Source organism: Miniopterus natalensis, chromosome 3, assembly GCF_054644295.1.
Source record: "Miniopterus natalensis isolate mMinNat1 chromosome 3, mMinNat1.hap1, whole genome shotgun sequence".
NCBI lineage: Eukaryota > Metazoa > Chordata > Mammalia > Chiroptera > Miniopteridae > Miniopterus > Miniopterus natalensis.
The window spans coordinates 6,211,253-6,226,731 of NC_142083.1; the positions used below are offsets into that span (position 1 = coordinate 6,211,253).

Genomic DNA, 15,479 nt, shown 5'->3' on the forward strand with positions numbered 1-15,479 from the left:
GCACTGTCCTGATTGGTGAGAACAGAGCCACTCCGGTTGGTTGGAGCTTGCAGCTGATTGGCTGGGGAAAGCCTCGATCCGATTGGCTGAGGGAGCACTCCAGGGGATCCCCTTCAGGGGCTGCCCGGGTGGCAGAAGCAGTGCTCGGCTGTGCAGGCAGAGGCTCCCTGCACTGGGTGGGCGGCCCCGTGTGAAAATAGCTGCCAGGCTCTCTTTTGTTCTGTTTTGTTCTGTTCTCTTTATTTATTTGAGCCCACTTAGCCATCAGGGGCCCGCCTCAGTAGGCATCTTCTTCTCAAGGTCACACTAGTTGGGCCCACTTTGAGTGCCACATCCTTGAGGGGCCCAAAAAATCACCTAAATTTTAATATTTCCTACTGTTCATTCCATGGGGACGGTTACTTACTAGGCCTTGGTGGGTATTTGCCAGATTGAATGAAGACGTCTGTACCTGGCATTACACCTGGAAAGATCTGTGAAGATGAAACCGGATCACTTACCTTTAGGTTTCTTCTTCCACCGTTAAATGTAGACCTGTGCAGATGTTCCTCTGCTTCAAGACTCCTGGGAATGTACTTGCTGTTCCATACATTGAGCATAAATATAGTCAACATTTCATATTTTTAATGCTGTTACCTCTTTTTTGTAATAATTTGGAATCTTTTTACTGCCTTTATATCATTCCCATTCTGATTATGAAGTTTCTGATAAAACTTTGTCATTGACTGTACATCCGTCATTAACACAGGGTGGGGCAAAAATAGGTTTACAGCTGTGAGTATGCGAGACACAGAGATTATTCTTATATTATTATTTATTAATTATTGTATTATTTTCCATATAAAGAACTGCAAACCTATTTTGCCCCATCTTGTATGTATCCAGTTAATCCAAAGACTATATTAAGTGTCTCTTAACAAATCTGTGGATTGACTGGATCTGTTCCAAGGATTTTAAGACATTTGCTTTAATGTCAGTGTTGAGTGAGGTCTCAAAGATGTTAATCTCAGAATGTAGGGATCAATTCAGTAGAGAGCTTGGTTATCTGGACTCTGTTCCCCCTTCACCCGCTTGTTTCTGTTGTAATGATCCTTAATTTAGGAGCTACTGTGGTTAAAAACTACTAGATGCATACAGTGTAAGCAGGAAGGGAGTTCTCCATCTCGGTTCAGAATAGAAAAAATGAGGAAATTCCAGGTGATGTTCATGGAAAGGTTGCTTGTTGCCTGTATCCTTAGGAAATTGAAAGGAAAGATGTTTATGTCATGAGGTTATTTTATAATTTGGTTATTTTTCTCTCTCTTTCACCAGGTGTCACCAAAACTCATGCCAATGCAGCAGATCGCAATTTGAAATATGGAATAAACATTTGTCCAGGGCTGTGTGTTTTCATTTTAACCACGTAGGATTTCATTGAAAGGTCATCAGTAATCATAATTGTATATCGAACAAGCAGTTTTTTACGAGATTTTTAAGCATTTTCCGCTTTATGCAGCCTGTTTTCTCAAGTGTGCTATGACATTTTAATGAAAAACAAAAGGAAAAAATATGATTATCGTATTTGTTTTGTAAGTGCTTAGAAGGATGTCTTTACAATTGGTGCTCACGTTGGATCTTTCTCCATCTGCTGTGGTACGTACACTGAGTTGGGTGCAGTTTGTATCAAGATGGAAAGAGTTTCATTGATATACAGAATTGTGGGAAGAAAGAGTGAGGGGAAAAAGTGACCCCCCCCCACCTCCCAGAGTATACGCGGGCGGCACTGTACTACTTCCTGAAAGATAACATATGTGAATCTTGATTAGGAGGGATGCTGTCTTAATGATTGGCTTTCCTTCGGCCTCCTCTGACTTTTCTTTCAGAGCCTCTGATTGTGTGGTTCCATCTTGCTTTCCTAGAGCACCTCTTCCTCCCATGCTTCCTGTGACTAAATAGATGCCCAAGAAGGGAAGCAGGTGCATCTCTGTGTGGGAGGAATAGCTGGTTCTTGGGAAAGACTCATGGTGTAGGGCCTGTGGGTGCTGACATCCTACCAAAGGTAGTCTTTTCAAACCAACCAACCAACCAACCAACCAACCAACCAACCAACCAACCAACCGTCTGTGCTTTACCGAAACCTCACTCACCTGGTTAGTTTCCTCATTTGGAAACAGTGCAGTATCTGTATAGATCCAGAAGGTCCTTAAGAGTCTTTCTCTATGTGATTGAGGACCAGTGGGCTACTTGAACAATACCTGCTCTTAAGCCAAGAAGGGCTGTGGGGTAATTTATTATGAATCCATAGTCACCATGAACGCACAGGTTTTTGTTGTTGTTTTCTTTAAATTCCTTTCAGGTGCTCTTATTTCTGGTCAGGAAAGTTTCTAAATATTGAATGCCTTTTTCTACAGAACGTTTTCTTCTGACCAGGCTACTTCCTTGAACAAAGTGCTTTTAATTCAACTCTATGCAAATAGGGGAGGTATGGATGAGCAAATCCAGGATTTGAAGAGTGGTGGGTGAGTGAATTTGTATTGTTAGAAAATAGACGTAGTGTATTTGGTTTCGTAAGGAACTTCTTCTAGAGGTATTCTCAGTTCCAAACAGCTGCCCCAGGGCTAACTATGCATCCTGGGTATAAAACGGGCGAGAAGTCCAGGCTCCCTGAAGACAGGCTGCTGTCTGGCAGAGGCGGGCATAGCAGAGTGCACTGTGTTGTTCCTGACACCAGGGGTGGGGATTTATGCGTGTTTTTTGGTGATGGTTGTCATTGAAACTCACATTTTCTTCATATACAGCTACTGTTGTGTCATGCATGGTATTAGAGGGAAGAGAGGGGCTTGTGTTTTTTTTTGAGAAGTGCACTCCTTGTATAAAATAGTCTTTTCTGCGGGCTTCATGGTTGAAAGCGTACTCTCCCAGTACTGGTAGAATGGACTCTAGAATTTGTGAGGTCTAGAGAATAATATATATCTGTTAGAATTAGGATTTGGAAAAAATGTATGTTACTGATGATTGCTATATTTGTAAACTCGCTTATCATTCCAGTCTGTTACGTTAAGATAATATGTTTCTAAGAATGTCCCAGCTTTGAATGGCAAAACCTAAGCAGGTCACTTTATATTCTTGAGTAAAGAGTGCCATGGACATTAAGAAATGCAATAAGAAGTACAATAAATATTTCAAATTGACATAAATTGGTGTGATTGTCCTTTTTCTCATTTGGGGATAGTGTGACTACACATGGGAACACTACAACAGAAATCGGTAGAATGGCCAACAATAAAAGTTAATGCACTTTTCTGCTTCTAATCTAGTTGTCAGTTTTCTTCAAAAAAAAAAAAAAAAAGATGTTGTCCCTCACAAAAGAACAAATGAAATGTTTACCTAAATGAATTCTGCACTTTGCTTCATATCAGACCCAATCATTTGCCTATAAAATTGATTATCCGAAGCTTCATGTGTTAATAATACATGTTTTTTGCTTTTACCTATCATTTCTCTAGGATACACATACATCAGTTAGTTTCCCAGGAGTGTGTTGAATTTGCTTGCATTTTGCATGGGCTCTAGTGCTAGTCTGTCCGGCATCTGTGTTACCCCTCTGGTAAGAGGCTCTCCCCTTGGCCAAGGATTAGGTATGTGCCCAGGACATGCCATTTGGAGTAGCTCTCCTCCATGCACAGTGGTTATACCCAGGGGTATATGACCCAGGATGTACCAGTCATGCTGTTTCTCCCATGTTTAAAAACTGAAAATGAGAGCGAAGCCAATTCTCTTGTTCCTTTCTGGTCACTAAGCCATGAGAATGGGAATCTGATCAACATCCCCCCCCCCCCCCCCCCCCCCATCCCAACACATACTCTACGGGCTGAGCTCCAGCTGGAGAGAAAGAAGCTGAAACACAAAGACATTGAGCTGTAGGGAGGGAGCATCCTGGTGGTACTTGGGCTCCTGGTTCTGGATGTGCCTGAGACCAGCTTCCCTCCAGCTATACTTGTACATGAGCCCGCACATTTCTCTGATGTGCAACCAGAGCGTGAACTCAAACAACTCTTGTAATTCCCAAGTGCTAGGAAGGATCTGGTCCCTATAGAAGTCAGGCAGAAGATGAACGAAACTGCTTATACCTGGGCCCAGAGAACACATTTATAGGTGGGTAGGAAGGTTGCGGGCAGAGGTTTTCTTTCTCTTACAATTTCAGTGCTGTGAGCATGACTTTGAAAATTATTCCAATGGAAGTAGAAGCAGAGATGTATTCAGTGGATGGGTCCCTCTGCACCAACCTTCTCCCTTTCCTCACAGGTGTGGTCTTGAGTTTCCTAAGCTTATTTTCAGGGTCTCTATCTTTAAAATGGGGAGAGTACAGTGTCTTCCACCATGATTCTCTAAGAGGTAATTAACACATCTGGTTGCAAAATACTGATAGATCTTTTAAAAATGCTGTATCATGTTACCTTGGGCCAGAATTGTCCATTTCTCCTCCTTTCATTTTTCAATGTCTGTACTGCCCACCTAAGACCTTAAGCATACGTATCGGTAAATGTGATATGTTCTGAATGCACATCTGTGTGAATATACCTGACGGCTCCTGCTTTCGTAATGTTACTTGTGTCTGAGTAAAATCATCTAAAGACACCACGTTTTGCGGACCACACAGCAAGTCCTACCTACACTGATCCGGGTAAGTAATTGATAAGACAGTTCCTTTCCTCAGAGTCCCAAACAAAAGCTGCTTGGTTGTGGAGGTTAAGTATGTTTGCTTGTCATGGTCATTACTGCCTTTTATGGGTTCCACACTGTGCCATCTTTGTGTACGAGCACCTTTCTGAAATTTGCCTCTTCTCACTTTTGTTGCCTGTAGTCTTGGTGTCACATCCAAGAAGTTATTGTCAAGACCAATGTTCAGAAGTTTTTCTCCTTGTTTTCTTCTAGGAGTTTTATAGATTCAGGTTGTATGTTTAAATCGTAGATCTATTTTGAGTTATTTTTATGTGTGGTGTAAGGTAAGGGTCTAATTTCATTCTTTTGCACGCGGATATCCAGTTTTCCCAGCATCATTTGTTGAAGAGACTTTTCTTTCTATATTGTGTGTTCTTGGCAGCCTTGTTGAAGATCAGTTGACCATATATATGTGGGTTTATTTCTGAGCTCTCTGTTCTATTTCATTGGTCTATATGTCTAAAGACATCATCAATTTTATTTTATTTTTTAAAATTTTTTATTTTTGTTCAAAATACAGATGTCCCTTTTTCTCCCTATTGACCCATTCCACCCCTCCCCACCCCTGTCCCTAGTCCCTCACCACACCATTGTCTGTGTCCTTGGGTTGCGCATATGTGCATATAAATTCTTTGGTTAATCTCTCCCCCTCCACCCACCCGCCCCCCTCGATCCCTCTGAGATTCGTCAGTCTGATCCATGCTTCCATGTCATTGAATCATTTCTGTCCATCAGTTTATTAAGTTTTGTAGATTCCACATAAAAGTGAGATCATATGATGAAGACATCATCACTTTTAAAATGCACTATGATTTTATTCGCTTTTTTATCATATACAATTTATTGTATACATATTAAGACATTTCAGACTTTCCCTTGGTCTCAGACGAGTTTGGGTAGTATGCCCTTTTTGTATTTAAAACAAAAAGGGTCAATAATAGATGCTTTATTCAGCTGATAGACATCAAAAGCAGTTATGGCCTAAGGAAATCTACCTGTCTTAAAGTTGGTGCATTTACAATTCCCGGAAATCTCATTGACTAGAGGATTCAAGTTGTCCAAGGGAGAGGTTAGGGTGGGAACCAGGTCAGGAGGGGGTTGGGAACCAGGTCAGGAGGTGGGTGAGAGGGAACAAAGGTGCGTGCTTCTCAGAGCAGTAGGGCTGCCAGAAGTAGAAGGAAGAAGCCAAGGCAATCATGTGAAATGTGCTTCAATTTCAGAGATGATTAAATGTGGGAAATCGTTCATCTTAGAATCAGTGAATTGGAGGAGGTCCTCTGAGGCCTTCCTGAATTAGCATAATGTCTGATTTAAGAATATTTTAAAGAAATATTGTTATAACTTTCAGAACAGAAATGATTGCATAGGAACAGACCCTTAGGAACCTGCTTTATGGATGGGGAAGAGCTGGTAAATATTAGTGTGTATGTAAATAGTGCTTCAAAACTTCTCTTCCAGGCAGGCCCAGTGCTTATTATGTAGTCTTCCATCATGGTTTGCCTTCCAGGTATGTCTCTCTGTCCTGTCTTCCCCTCTAATTCCCATCTTTTGCATATACACAATTTCTATCTTTGGTATACACAAGTTTACTTTAAAGGTAAAAATTTACATAAAATTTTAGAAGATCAAAGCATTTGAGAAGGCATTTCCATTATGTTAGTAGCATCAAACTCAATATGAGACTGTCAAAGAGAGAACAGTACAACAAGATGAATGCTGCTGTGGAATAAACGTTTGTGCCCCCCACCATTTGTTTAAACCCTAATCCCTGTTGTGATGGAATTTAGGGGTGGGGCTTTGGGGAGGTAATTAGGTTTAGATGAGGTCATGAGGGTGAAGCCTCCATGGTGAGATTAGTACCTATATAAGAAGGGGAAGAGACCGGGCCCCCTCTCTCTCTGCCATGTGAGGATATAACAAGAAGGCAGCCATCTACAAACCAAGAAAAGGGCCCTCACCAGACACCTAATCTGCCTGCACCTTGATCTTGGACTTCCCAGCCTCCAGAACTGTGAGAGAAAAATGTTTCATGTTTAAGCTACCCAATCTATGGTGTTTATTACAGAAGCTTGAACTAAGGTAAATGTGACCAACTCAGAGAAAGCTCAAGAAGACCAAACAAATAAAAATAAAACTATGGGGAAGGAATAAAATACATGGCATATTTTACTTGCAGGAGAGATACTAAAGGAGTGATTTAATAAGAACTTAAAGAACTTTATCTAATGAAGAGTGCCCTAGGTCTAAAAGCAAAGAAGAAAAGGAGGGTGAGGAATTATAATTCAGACAGCGTTTACCAACAATGAGCTTTTAAAGAACAGGAATTGACCTCATTCATTCATACATTCGTTCATTCAGACACGTAGGAGTTGAGGGAAGGAGAGGGACAGAAGCATTGTATAGTTGATTTAAAGGCAGTCTTGAAATCTAGTATTACTGAAATCTGATATTCAAGGAGATTGCTACTGGCTTGATCATCTGGATTCTTTGCAGATTTATCAACTCATTCATTATTCCAAGAAATCTATTAGTGTATGCTTGGCAAACTAGTTGCTCAATAACTTTTTAGTAAGGGAGTGAATAAATTAAAGAGTGGATGAATTAATGAAATATAATTCAGTGGTACAGGATTATATGTATACAAAATTCAATTTTTTCTTTTAAATTTATAACTCCAAATAATAACAGCAAATAAACACAAAACTGGTTTGGTGATATGCCAATAATCATTTAGGTTCTCTCTCTGTCTGTCTGTCTCTCTCCAGTCATGGTCCAACCAGGAGACAGGAACTACTAACAAGTCAAACAGGAAAAATTTGAAATAAAGAATTATTAACTCAGGCTGGGTAGCTCAGTTGGTTAGAGTTTGTCCAGATACACCAAGGTTGCAAGTTAGATTTGCAGTCAGGGCACACACAAGAATCAACCAATGAATGCATAAATAAGTGGGCCAACAAGTTGATATTTCTCCCTTCATATCTCTCTAAAATCAGTAAATAAAATAAATTATTAATTATAACGGGTTGGAGTGATGAGGAATTGGAAAGGAAAGTAAGAAAACAGAACTTGAAAGAACATGAATAGTGGACGTAAGGGCCAGCCATGCCCTTAGTGTTGAGGTGGCGCATCCAGGGAAGGGGCCTCCGGGACTGAGACCCAGCCCTGTGGGGAGGCGCACGGCTGTGGCTGCTGGGTCGCCGAGAAGCCCCGTGGTCCAGGCCAGCAAAACTTGCTGAAAACCTGCCCTCGAGGTGCCAGAGGAAGCTGTCCTTGGGGAAGAGCCACACTTGAGTAGCTGCCACAAAGCCACCTAGAGAGATGCCGGGGAAGCTGTTGGCAGGGAGATGCCTCGAGGGTCACTGCAAAGCCATCCCGGGGAGCGCTGGGGAAGCTCGGGCGCTGGGCCGCATCGGCCACCACACAGGGCTGGAGCCAAGACCCGGAGAAGCCAGTGGCTGCACTTTCCAGATGCTGGAGGAGCCGTGGGTGCTGCTGGGTGGGGCTGGGCCCTGGAGAAACCGGGAGCTGCAGCACCCTTGCCAGGGAGCATCGGTGCCAGGAGGAGAGAACTGTCCCTCGGCACCATCTCCAGTGCCTTCCACTGACAGCACCCTCCGGGTGGCCGAGGCCCGCTGGCGGGGCGTCTCCATGGCAGTGGGGCAGGACGAAGGGCGGGTTTGGAGCGGGTTTGGAGCCGAGAGGCGACGCCCCGACAGCTGGCATGAGCGCCTGCTGGGAGCCCCCGTGAGCAGGGTGCTTGCGATAAATAATCACCCTGCAGAGTAAACTCACAATTGTCGTGTTTTCTGTTATGTGAAGGGAAGTATGTACCATGAGAGATTGTTCAGAGGGCCTTGAAATTAGATTTCATATTCGCCTTTGTTCAGCACAGTTTTAAACACCCACAGGTTCAGTAAAGTGTGTAGCCACGTTTAGAAAGAAGCGGCTTAAGTGAATCAACAATAATAAACAAAGTGAAACACAAAACATTGACGAGGTCCAGAAATTTATGATTATTATGATCTGTGCAAAATCCAAAGGAGTTCTGCCACGAGCAGTGCCACTCTCCTGGTGAGGACTGGTTGGGGGACAGAACTCGGCCATCTCTTCTGCTTGGTTTGAGAAACTGCAGTTCCAGTGAGACAGAGTCATTGAGAGGACATGAAATAGGACAGCCCTGGTCCAGAGCAAGGGGCATGCCACTCACTGGCTATTGTCATTTGATTGTAGACGCCTCACTGTGGAAGGACATCACACGGGTGCCATCTGTTCTGAAAGGGTTGATTGAAGTACTGTGGCCACTCAGGAAATGCAGCAATGAGACTTGCCGACCAAACTGAGCCAGCTGTGTTTTTCAGAAAGGAAGCAATTGGGAAGTGACCTCATTGTCATCTCTAGGATCATCGAGAAGCAGAGCTGCTTCAAGGACATCCAAGCTGGGGGTGGAACTGGACATGTTTGCAAAAGTTAACTCGGGCATACACTGAAAAGTCATTGCTTATGGTGGAAGGGAAGAAAATTGAGGACTTAAAGCCAGAAAAACAACGGTCCTATATACACAGAGTAGATCCATGGGTTTATCTCATGTGACTTGTTAAAAAGTAATGAAACATCTTTCTTATCTTATTAAGGCCATTGCGCAAAAGTCACTCTGTCTATATGTATAGTGGCATCTAGACCAGAAAAAGAGTAATTATGTTAAAAATAATTCAATGGAACATTCTAAGAAGTACACCTGCTGAATAGATCATATTCTGCAAGCACTGCTTTTTCCCAAATATACAAAAAGGAAGCATCTTTGAACCTTTGCTGCACGATCAGCTTGTGTCTTCCAGCACAGACAGTTCCCTGACTTGACCTTTTCAGGAAAGGTGGTGAATCATGGGCAAAGTTCCGTGACACGGGGATTCGCTTAAAAATACTCTGGTAAATAATCACAAACACTGAGAAAGATAAATGAAATAATATTGCCAAAATTTTGGTCATTACTGAAGCTGGGGGTGGTGATGGGTACATAAGAATTCACTCTACTATTCACTCTATTGTGTGTTTGAATTTTTCACATTAAAAAGTTTTCAGAGCATGTTTCTAAATGCAGTCTCCATTTCGGCATCTCTGTAATGACCACAGTTCTGAATGAGATTTAGTGATGGTCTGTTGGGTTTTGGATAAAAATTTCAGTAAAGAGGAACTGGAGTCTCGAAGGAGGAGAGACTGTGAGGGTGGATTTTAAAAATCATGGTCTCAAAATTTTTTATTCTTCCAGTCACCAGCAATGTAAATCGCAGTGCTGTAGAGGGGAGTGAAAATAAGGGCAGAAAGTATGAAAGGATAATCAGCGTCACCAGCCATCAGGGAAATGCAAATGAAGGCCACAGTGAGTTATCACCACACACCTATAAGATTACCTACCATACAATACAGTGACAACGCCAAATGCTGGCTGTGGCGACTAAATACGCCCAATATTGCTGTTGGGAATGGAAAATGGTGCAGCCACTCTGGAGGACAGTTGGGCAGGGTTGTTTCATTTTTTAAAACTAAACATGCAGTTTACCATATGGCCTAGCAAATACACTAGTGGGTATTTATCCCAGAAACATTAAAACTTATATTTATGCAAAAACCGCTACACAGATTCTGTAGTAGTTATAGTCATAAAAGCCAACATCTGGAAGCTGGCCTAGATGCTCTTCAGTGGGTACGTGGGAAACCCAGCCGCGGTGAACCCGAGACGTGGAGCACTACTCGGCAATAGAAAGGGGCGAGTGGCAGCCAAGGTGAAGCTCCACGAAACTACGCTGAGTGGAAAAAGCACATGGCAGAAGATTGTGTACTGTGTGATTTCACCTGTGTCGTTTTTGAGATGACAAAATTTGGGGAACGGAGAACAGATTAGTGGTTAGCAGGGGTCAGGGATCTCTGGTTTAAAAAAATAATTCAGAGAGAAAGCGTAAAGCTAATGGCCAAAAGAGAGATACTGGATTGTCTGTGGTTTTAATGATCTAACCTCTTCCTGGCCAAGTGTATGTAGCCTATGAGAGCAAGAATTCCTGGCATTGAAATTAATGGCAGTTTAAAAATGCTGAACAGTTAGGCCATTAAAGATGAATATAAATTCTCCTGGTGGCCTCTCATCACTCCTCATTCATCACCAAGGACACCTGTTGATTTGAAACGTGAAAGTACTCGGCGAGAGCTTGTTCATGCCCTGTGATGAGAAGTTATGAAAAATCAGCATTGCACCATCAGTAATTATGTGCGTTTCCAGATCCGTCCACTTCTAGGAAACAGACAATGAGCATTTTTCAGGTAAAAGGAGAAAAGTGACTTTTGAGAAGCAAGCAGGGAATTTTTTACTTCTAGTAACGGCGGTGTAGATTGCTAACGATAAAACTGGCCACAGGAACCCACCAGGAAAGCTGGACAGAACCCCCCCCCCCACCTCCACCACCATCACCCAAAAGATGTTTGAGGGGGTCAAAGAGAGTGCAGGGCAGCTGCAACTTTCAGAGGCACAAAAGCAGCACAGGAGGTGAATCTTGCATCCTTAGGCTGACATTCCACGGCATTTCCCCCCTTGCGGTATTTGCTAATTTGTAATATTTGTGCAGGCAAAACACTGGGAAAGTAAATCTAAAGTGACAGCTAGGAGCCTGAAAAGCTTAGAGGAGCTTAAACAGCCATATGAATTTGGAGAGACACAGATTAGAAACCAGGGCTCGCTGAAGAGGGAGGGTCCTAGTCAACACCCTGGAAATCCAGTTCATTCCCCAGAAGGGCTGTGCTGGGAAGGAAGGGGGCCCAGAAGTAGACACGCTCTTGTAAAAATGAAAACCCATCTCCAGTACACGTCAGTCCCTGAGTGGAGCAAGGTGATCTGTCTAAAATCCGACTGCTCCCAGGAAGAAAACAGTAACTCCTTTCAAGAGGACCTCAAATGATGGCCACGATGTTTCACAGGCAGGTGATCCAGGTGTGGAATCTTCAGACAGACTTGAAAAGAGACTAATATCTTCAAGGAAATAGATGATGACAGAATTTAACCCGAGAAATCCTAACATGTTGAAATTAAGAACTCGATGGATGAATGTAAGAGCAGATGAGACCATGAAGGAAGATCAGTAAACTGGAAGGTAAGACTATAAAATAGCCAGGCGAAAGCACAGAAAGGATGCAAAGTCCCGAGAAGTATGTGAGATGCATGGGACATAGTAAAAAGGCCTAACATCTGTATAAAAATGTTGGAAGGGGCCCAAAGATTTAACAGGCCAAATACTGGCCAAGAAATTTTCCAAGACTGTCAAAAGAACGTATGCCACAAATTTAAATAGGCTCCACCAAACCGAAACAGGATTGAAAACAAAAACCCAAGCCGAGGGATAGCAGCAGCCGATAGCTAGAAGGCACTTACAAAGAGAAACCGTAAAAGAAACAAAATTACTTTTACTGTTTTGTTTTTGTTTTAGTTTTTTTTAGTTAATCCTCACCAGAGGGAGAGAGAGAGAAACACTGATGTGAGAGAGACAGACACATCGATCGGTTGCCTCCCGTACATGCCCCGACTGGGGCAGGGGATAGAACCTGCACCCCAGGTATGTGCTCTTGACCTGGAATCGAACCCACAACCCTTTGGTGTGTGGGCCAATGCTCTAACCACTGAACACACTGGCCAAGGAGATATTACTTTTAAAGGAGGAAAAATAACCTGGAAAGTGACTGCTTTTAAAAAAGTGGAGAGACTAGAATGATATTTTTAATTGCTGAAGGAGAGCAACCACCAACCCAGAATTCTCCATCCACTTTTTAAAAAAGGCAATAGAAATAATCTCAGATAAACAAAAATAATAGAGAATCTGTCACTATCAGATCTATATTTGAATAGTAAAAGAGAGTTTTTAAGACAGATGGAAAATACAAAAATACTGATAGAAATTAAAAACAATAGAAAGGGTAAATATATGGCGTAATTTAAATGGATAATAATGTTTTGTGAGATTTAAAATGTGCATGGAAATATACATGACAACAATAACATAAAGGACGGGACCATGGTGCGTGTGGAAGATTCTTGAATTGTTTGGGAGATTTATTTATATGATACTCTAATAAGCCATGTATGCATGTTGTGCTCTTTAGGGTACAAAAGGAGAGTAAAACAGAGAATAACAAGCTAAGAGAGGGGAAAACAGAGTAAGAAAAAAATTGATTAAATGAAAATATTGAAGGAAAAAAGTTACATAAAACATTGGAACAAATGAAAATTAAATAATAAATTGTCTTATCTATACCCAAATACGTCAATAACCACAGGAAATGTGAATATATTTATTTCACTAAACTGAAGTAAAGGAAAGATTGATGAGTGTAACCACTCAAAGATAGGACCAGAGTCATATGAAAAAACTGACCTCACTGTCAGGGTAGATCTCTGACACCTGCCCCATAGGAGGACATCAGTGACTTGGATTGCAGATGTCTCTGTCTCCCGTTCTACCTTCTTGGAAGAGGAGTTTCTATTGCAAATATTCTAGATACTTGTCTTTTAGTTCTTAGGTCATGTTGACTTTAAAGAACTGCATCCAAATTTGATGGAGAGTACTGCATACCACCCAGGAATGCTTTCGCTATGAGTAAAAGATAAATTCCTTTTACGTTCAACTACTGAAATATTTGGCTTTAAAAGAAACCACAGCCTATCCCCCCTGAACACAATCCTCAGGGATGAAGTTTGCCACATGTCCCTGATTTCACTGAAAGGCTGTCCCCGCACGTCACCCTGCCCTCTCAAATGGAAGCTGTTGGTTTGGACACGTCCGGTGAGCCTAAGTTAGGTGGTAGGCTCAGTATCCTTTTGCTTCTAGGTGTTTTTAAATCATTATTCCACCTCGCTCTTGTAAAAATCTAGTAGGTTCTAAACAAAGAGAGCTAATTTGGTATTAGGTCCTCCTCTAGATGAGCAGGATATTTGGGTGAAAGTGAGAGCACATTGCCTTGCCATACCTGCCCATTTCACAATATTCCAACCCCTTTGCAATAGCAGCGCAAGCATTATGTGATGAAAGCACAAAACCTAGAGCATGTGGGGAAGGGGATGTTGGAAGAAGCTGTTGGAAGAGCACACGAAGTTGTAGGACATACCATCAGCTGTATGAATTGTGAAACATAACTCATTGTTCTGTTTCTCCTAGAAAAATTAAATTTTTGAAAAATTGAGACAAAACTATAAACAAGGAAAAATTATGAACACAGTCTTGCAGAGAGAAGTACTATTACCATGAGCAATCATGCCCCATCCTGTTCATTTCTTTATAAGGTTGTATTAGTGCTGGGGATAAATTGATACAAGGGAGTAGAGGCCCAGCATCAGTATGTAACGTCACAGGTGTGTGAGGGAACAAAGGACTAACCCAAGACCAAAAATGAAGAACTTCTAGTAGCTGAGAGAAGTATGGCCTCAGGAACCTCCCTTGGGGAGACTTTTGGGGTCCCCTAGGAAACTGAAGCCATGAAGTGCTGTTGAAGTCAGAAAGACATCTAGGCTTAAAGACAGGGCCAAAGAAGCCTTCATGGCGCCATGGGGGATCTCTCAGTTCCCAGGTACCAGATATAGCTGCAGGTTGGGACTGAGATAAGACACAATTCATTTCTTCAAGAGGCTCTAGAACACAGCTAGGTTTCCTCAGAGACACTGAGCCTTATTTGAAATACTGTTGGCCTGACAGTCCCTTGAGAACCTCACATTCCTCTCTTAGCTTCTGTGTGCCCATGATCACAGATGAATCACTGTCACCGCCAAAGACTGACTAATGATCTAATCCTACATACATTTTGGAGAACGCATTTATAGTAAGAAATGGATTCTGTTCTTCCTTCTAGACGACTCTTCTTACCCCCATTCTCATATTCTCCCCCTCTGGATCAGCCAACTGTACTCTGGTATACTAATTATTTCCATGTAGTAAATATTCTGTATCAGATCCTGGAGAGAGGTGTCATACCTGTCTTATTTCGTATCTTTTCATGTACCCTATAGAAAGAGAGGCTCAGAGAAGTTAATGACATTGCTTCAGGCTATCCAGTTAGTAGGTGGAAAGGTAGGCTCTGACTGTAGGCGTATTTTGTTCCAAAGTCTGTCGTGAGCTTGAGGGAAAACTGGGAGTTAAATACAACCTAAACAATGAAAACTATCACCTCAGTTGGCTAATCCTCAACTGTACCAATAACAGGCCACTGTAGTGGGCAGGGAGCTGGCGTCTAACAGCTGCATGGAATTTTCCTTTGAAATACAGTTGTTACGCAGATCGCCTAGTTAAGGAGCAAAGAGCAGAACAAAGTCCCAAGCGTTAGCTGGGACTTTGAAGATAGAGCGCTTTTCAAAGACTAAGAAATTATTGTTTAAAAATGCTATTGAATGAGTTTCCAGGAATGGCTATTGTTAGTTTTTAAAAGAAGACCTTTGTGTTCTTTTAAAAGCATAGGACTGCTAGCAATTTCGAGAGGGATGGTAGAAGTCTCGTTCAATTCACTTTCCCAAAACGTGAGCAGAAATATTACGTGGAGCCCAAGGTGAGAGCCCTCCTGGAAAAGGCAATTACCAATCAACAGCCATTGTTCATCTGCTTTTCATTCGTTCTGTACTTTGCATTTTTAGTGTTGAGATACGCAGAGGTGTGCACACAGCATACGCAATGACTTTAAAAAGTGGTTATGAATCAATCACTCTAGTGCCATAAGGAACGTAACAATACCAGGTCACCGTTATAAGATGCCCTCCT

At 42.1% G+C, this 15,479-nt stretch overlaps 1 protein-coding gene across 1 annotated transcript in view; it reads left to right on the plus strand.

Annotated features, from left to right (window-relative positions):
• Positions 1-3,176, plus strand: part of OXCT1 (3-oxoacid CoA-transferase 1) — a 104,741-nt gene extending 101,565 nt beyond the window's left edge. The window contains exon 17 of the mRNA XM_087815279.1: positions 1,312-3,176. Coding sequence (XP_087671405.1) covers positions 1,312-1,353 — 42 coding nt within the window. The 3' untranslated portion in view covers positions 1,354-3,176. The remainder of the gene's footprint in view (positions 1-1,311) is intronic.
• The last annotated feature ends 12,303 nt before the right edge of the window (positions 3,177-15,479 follow it).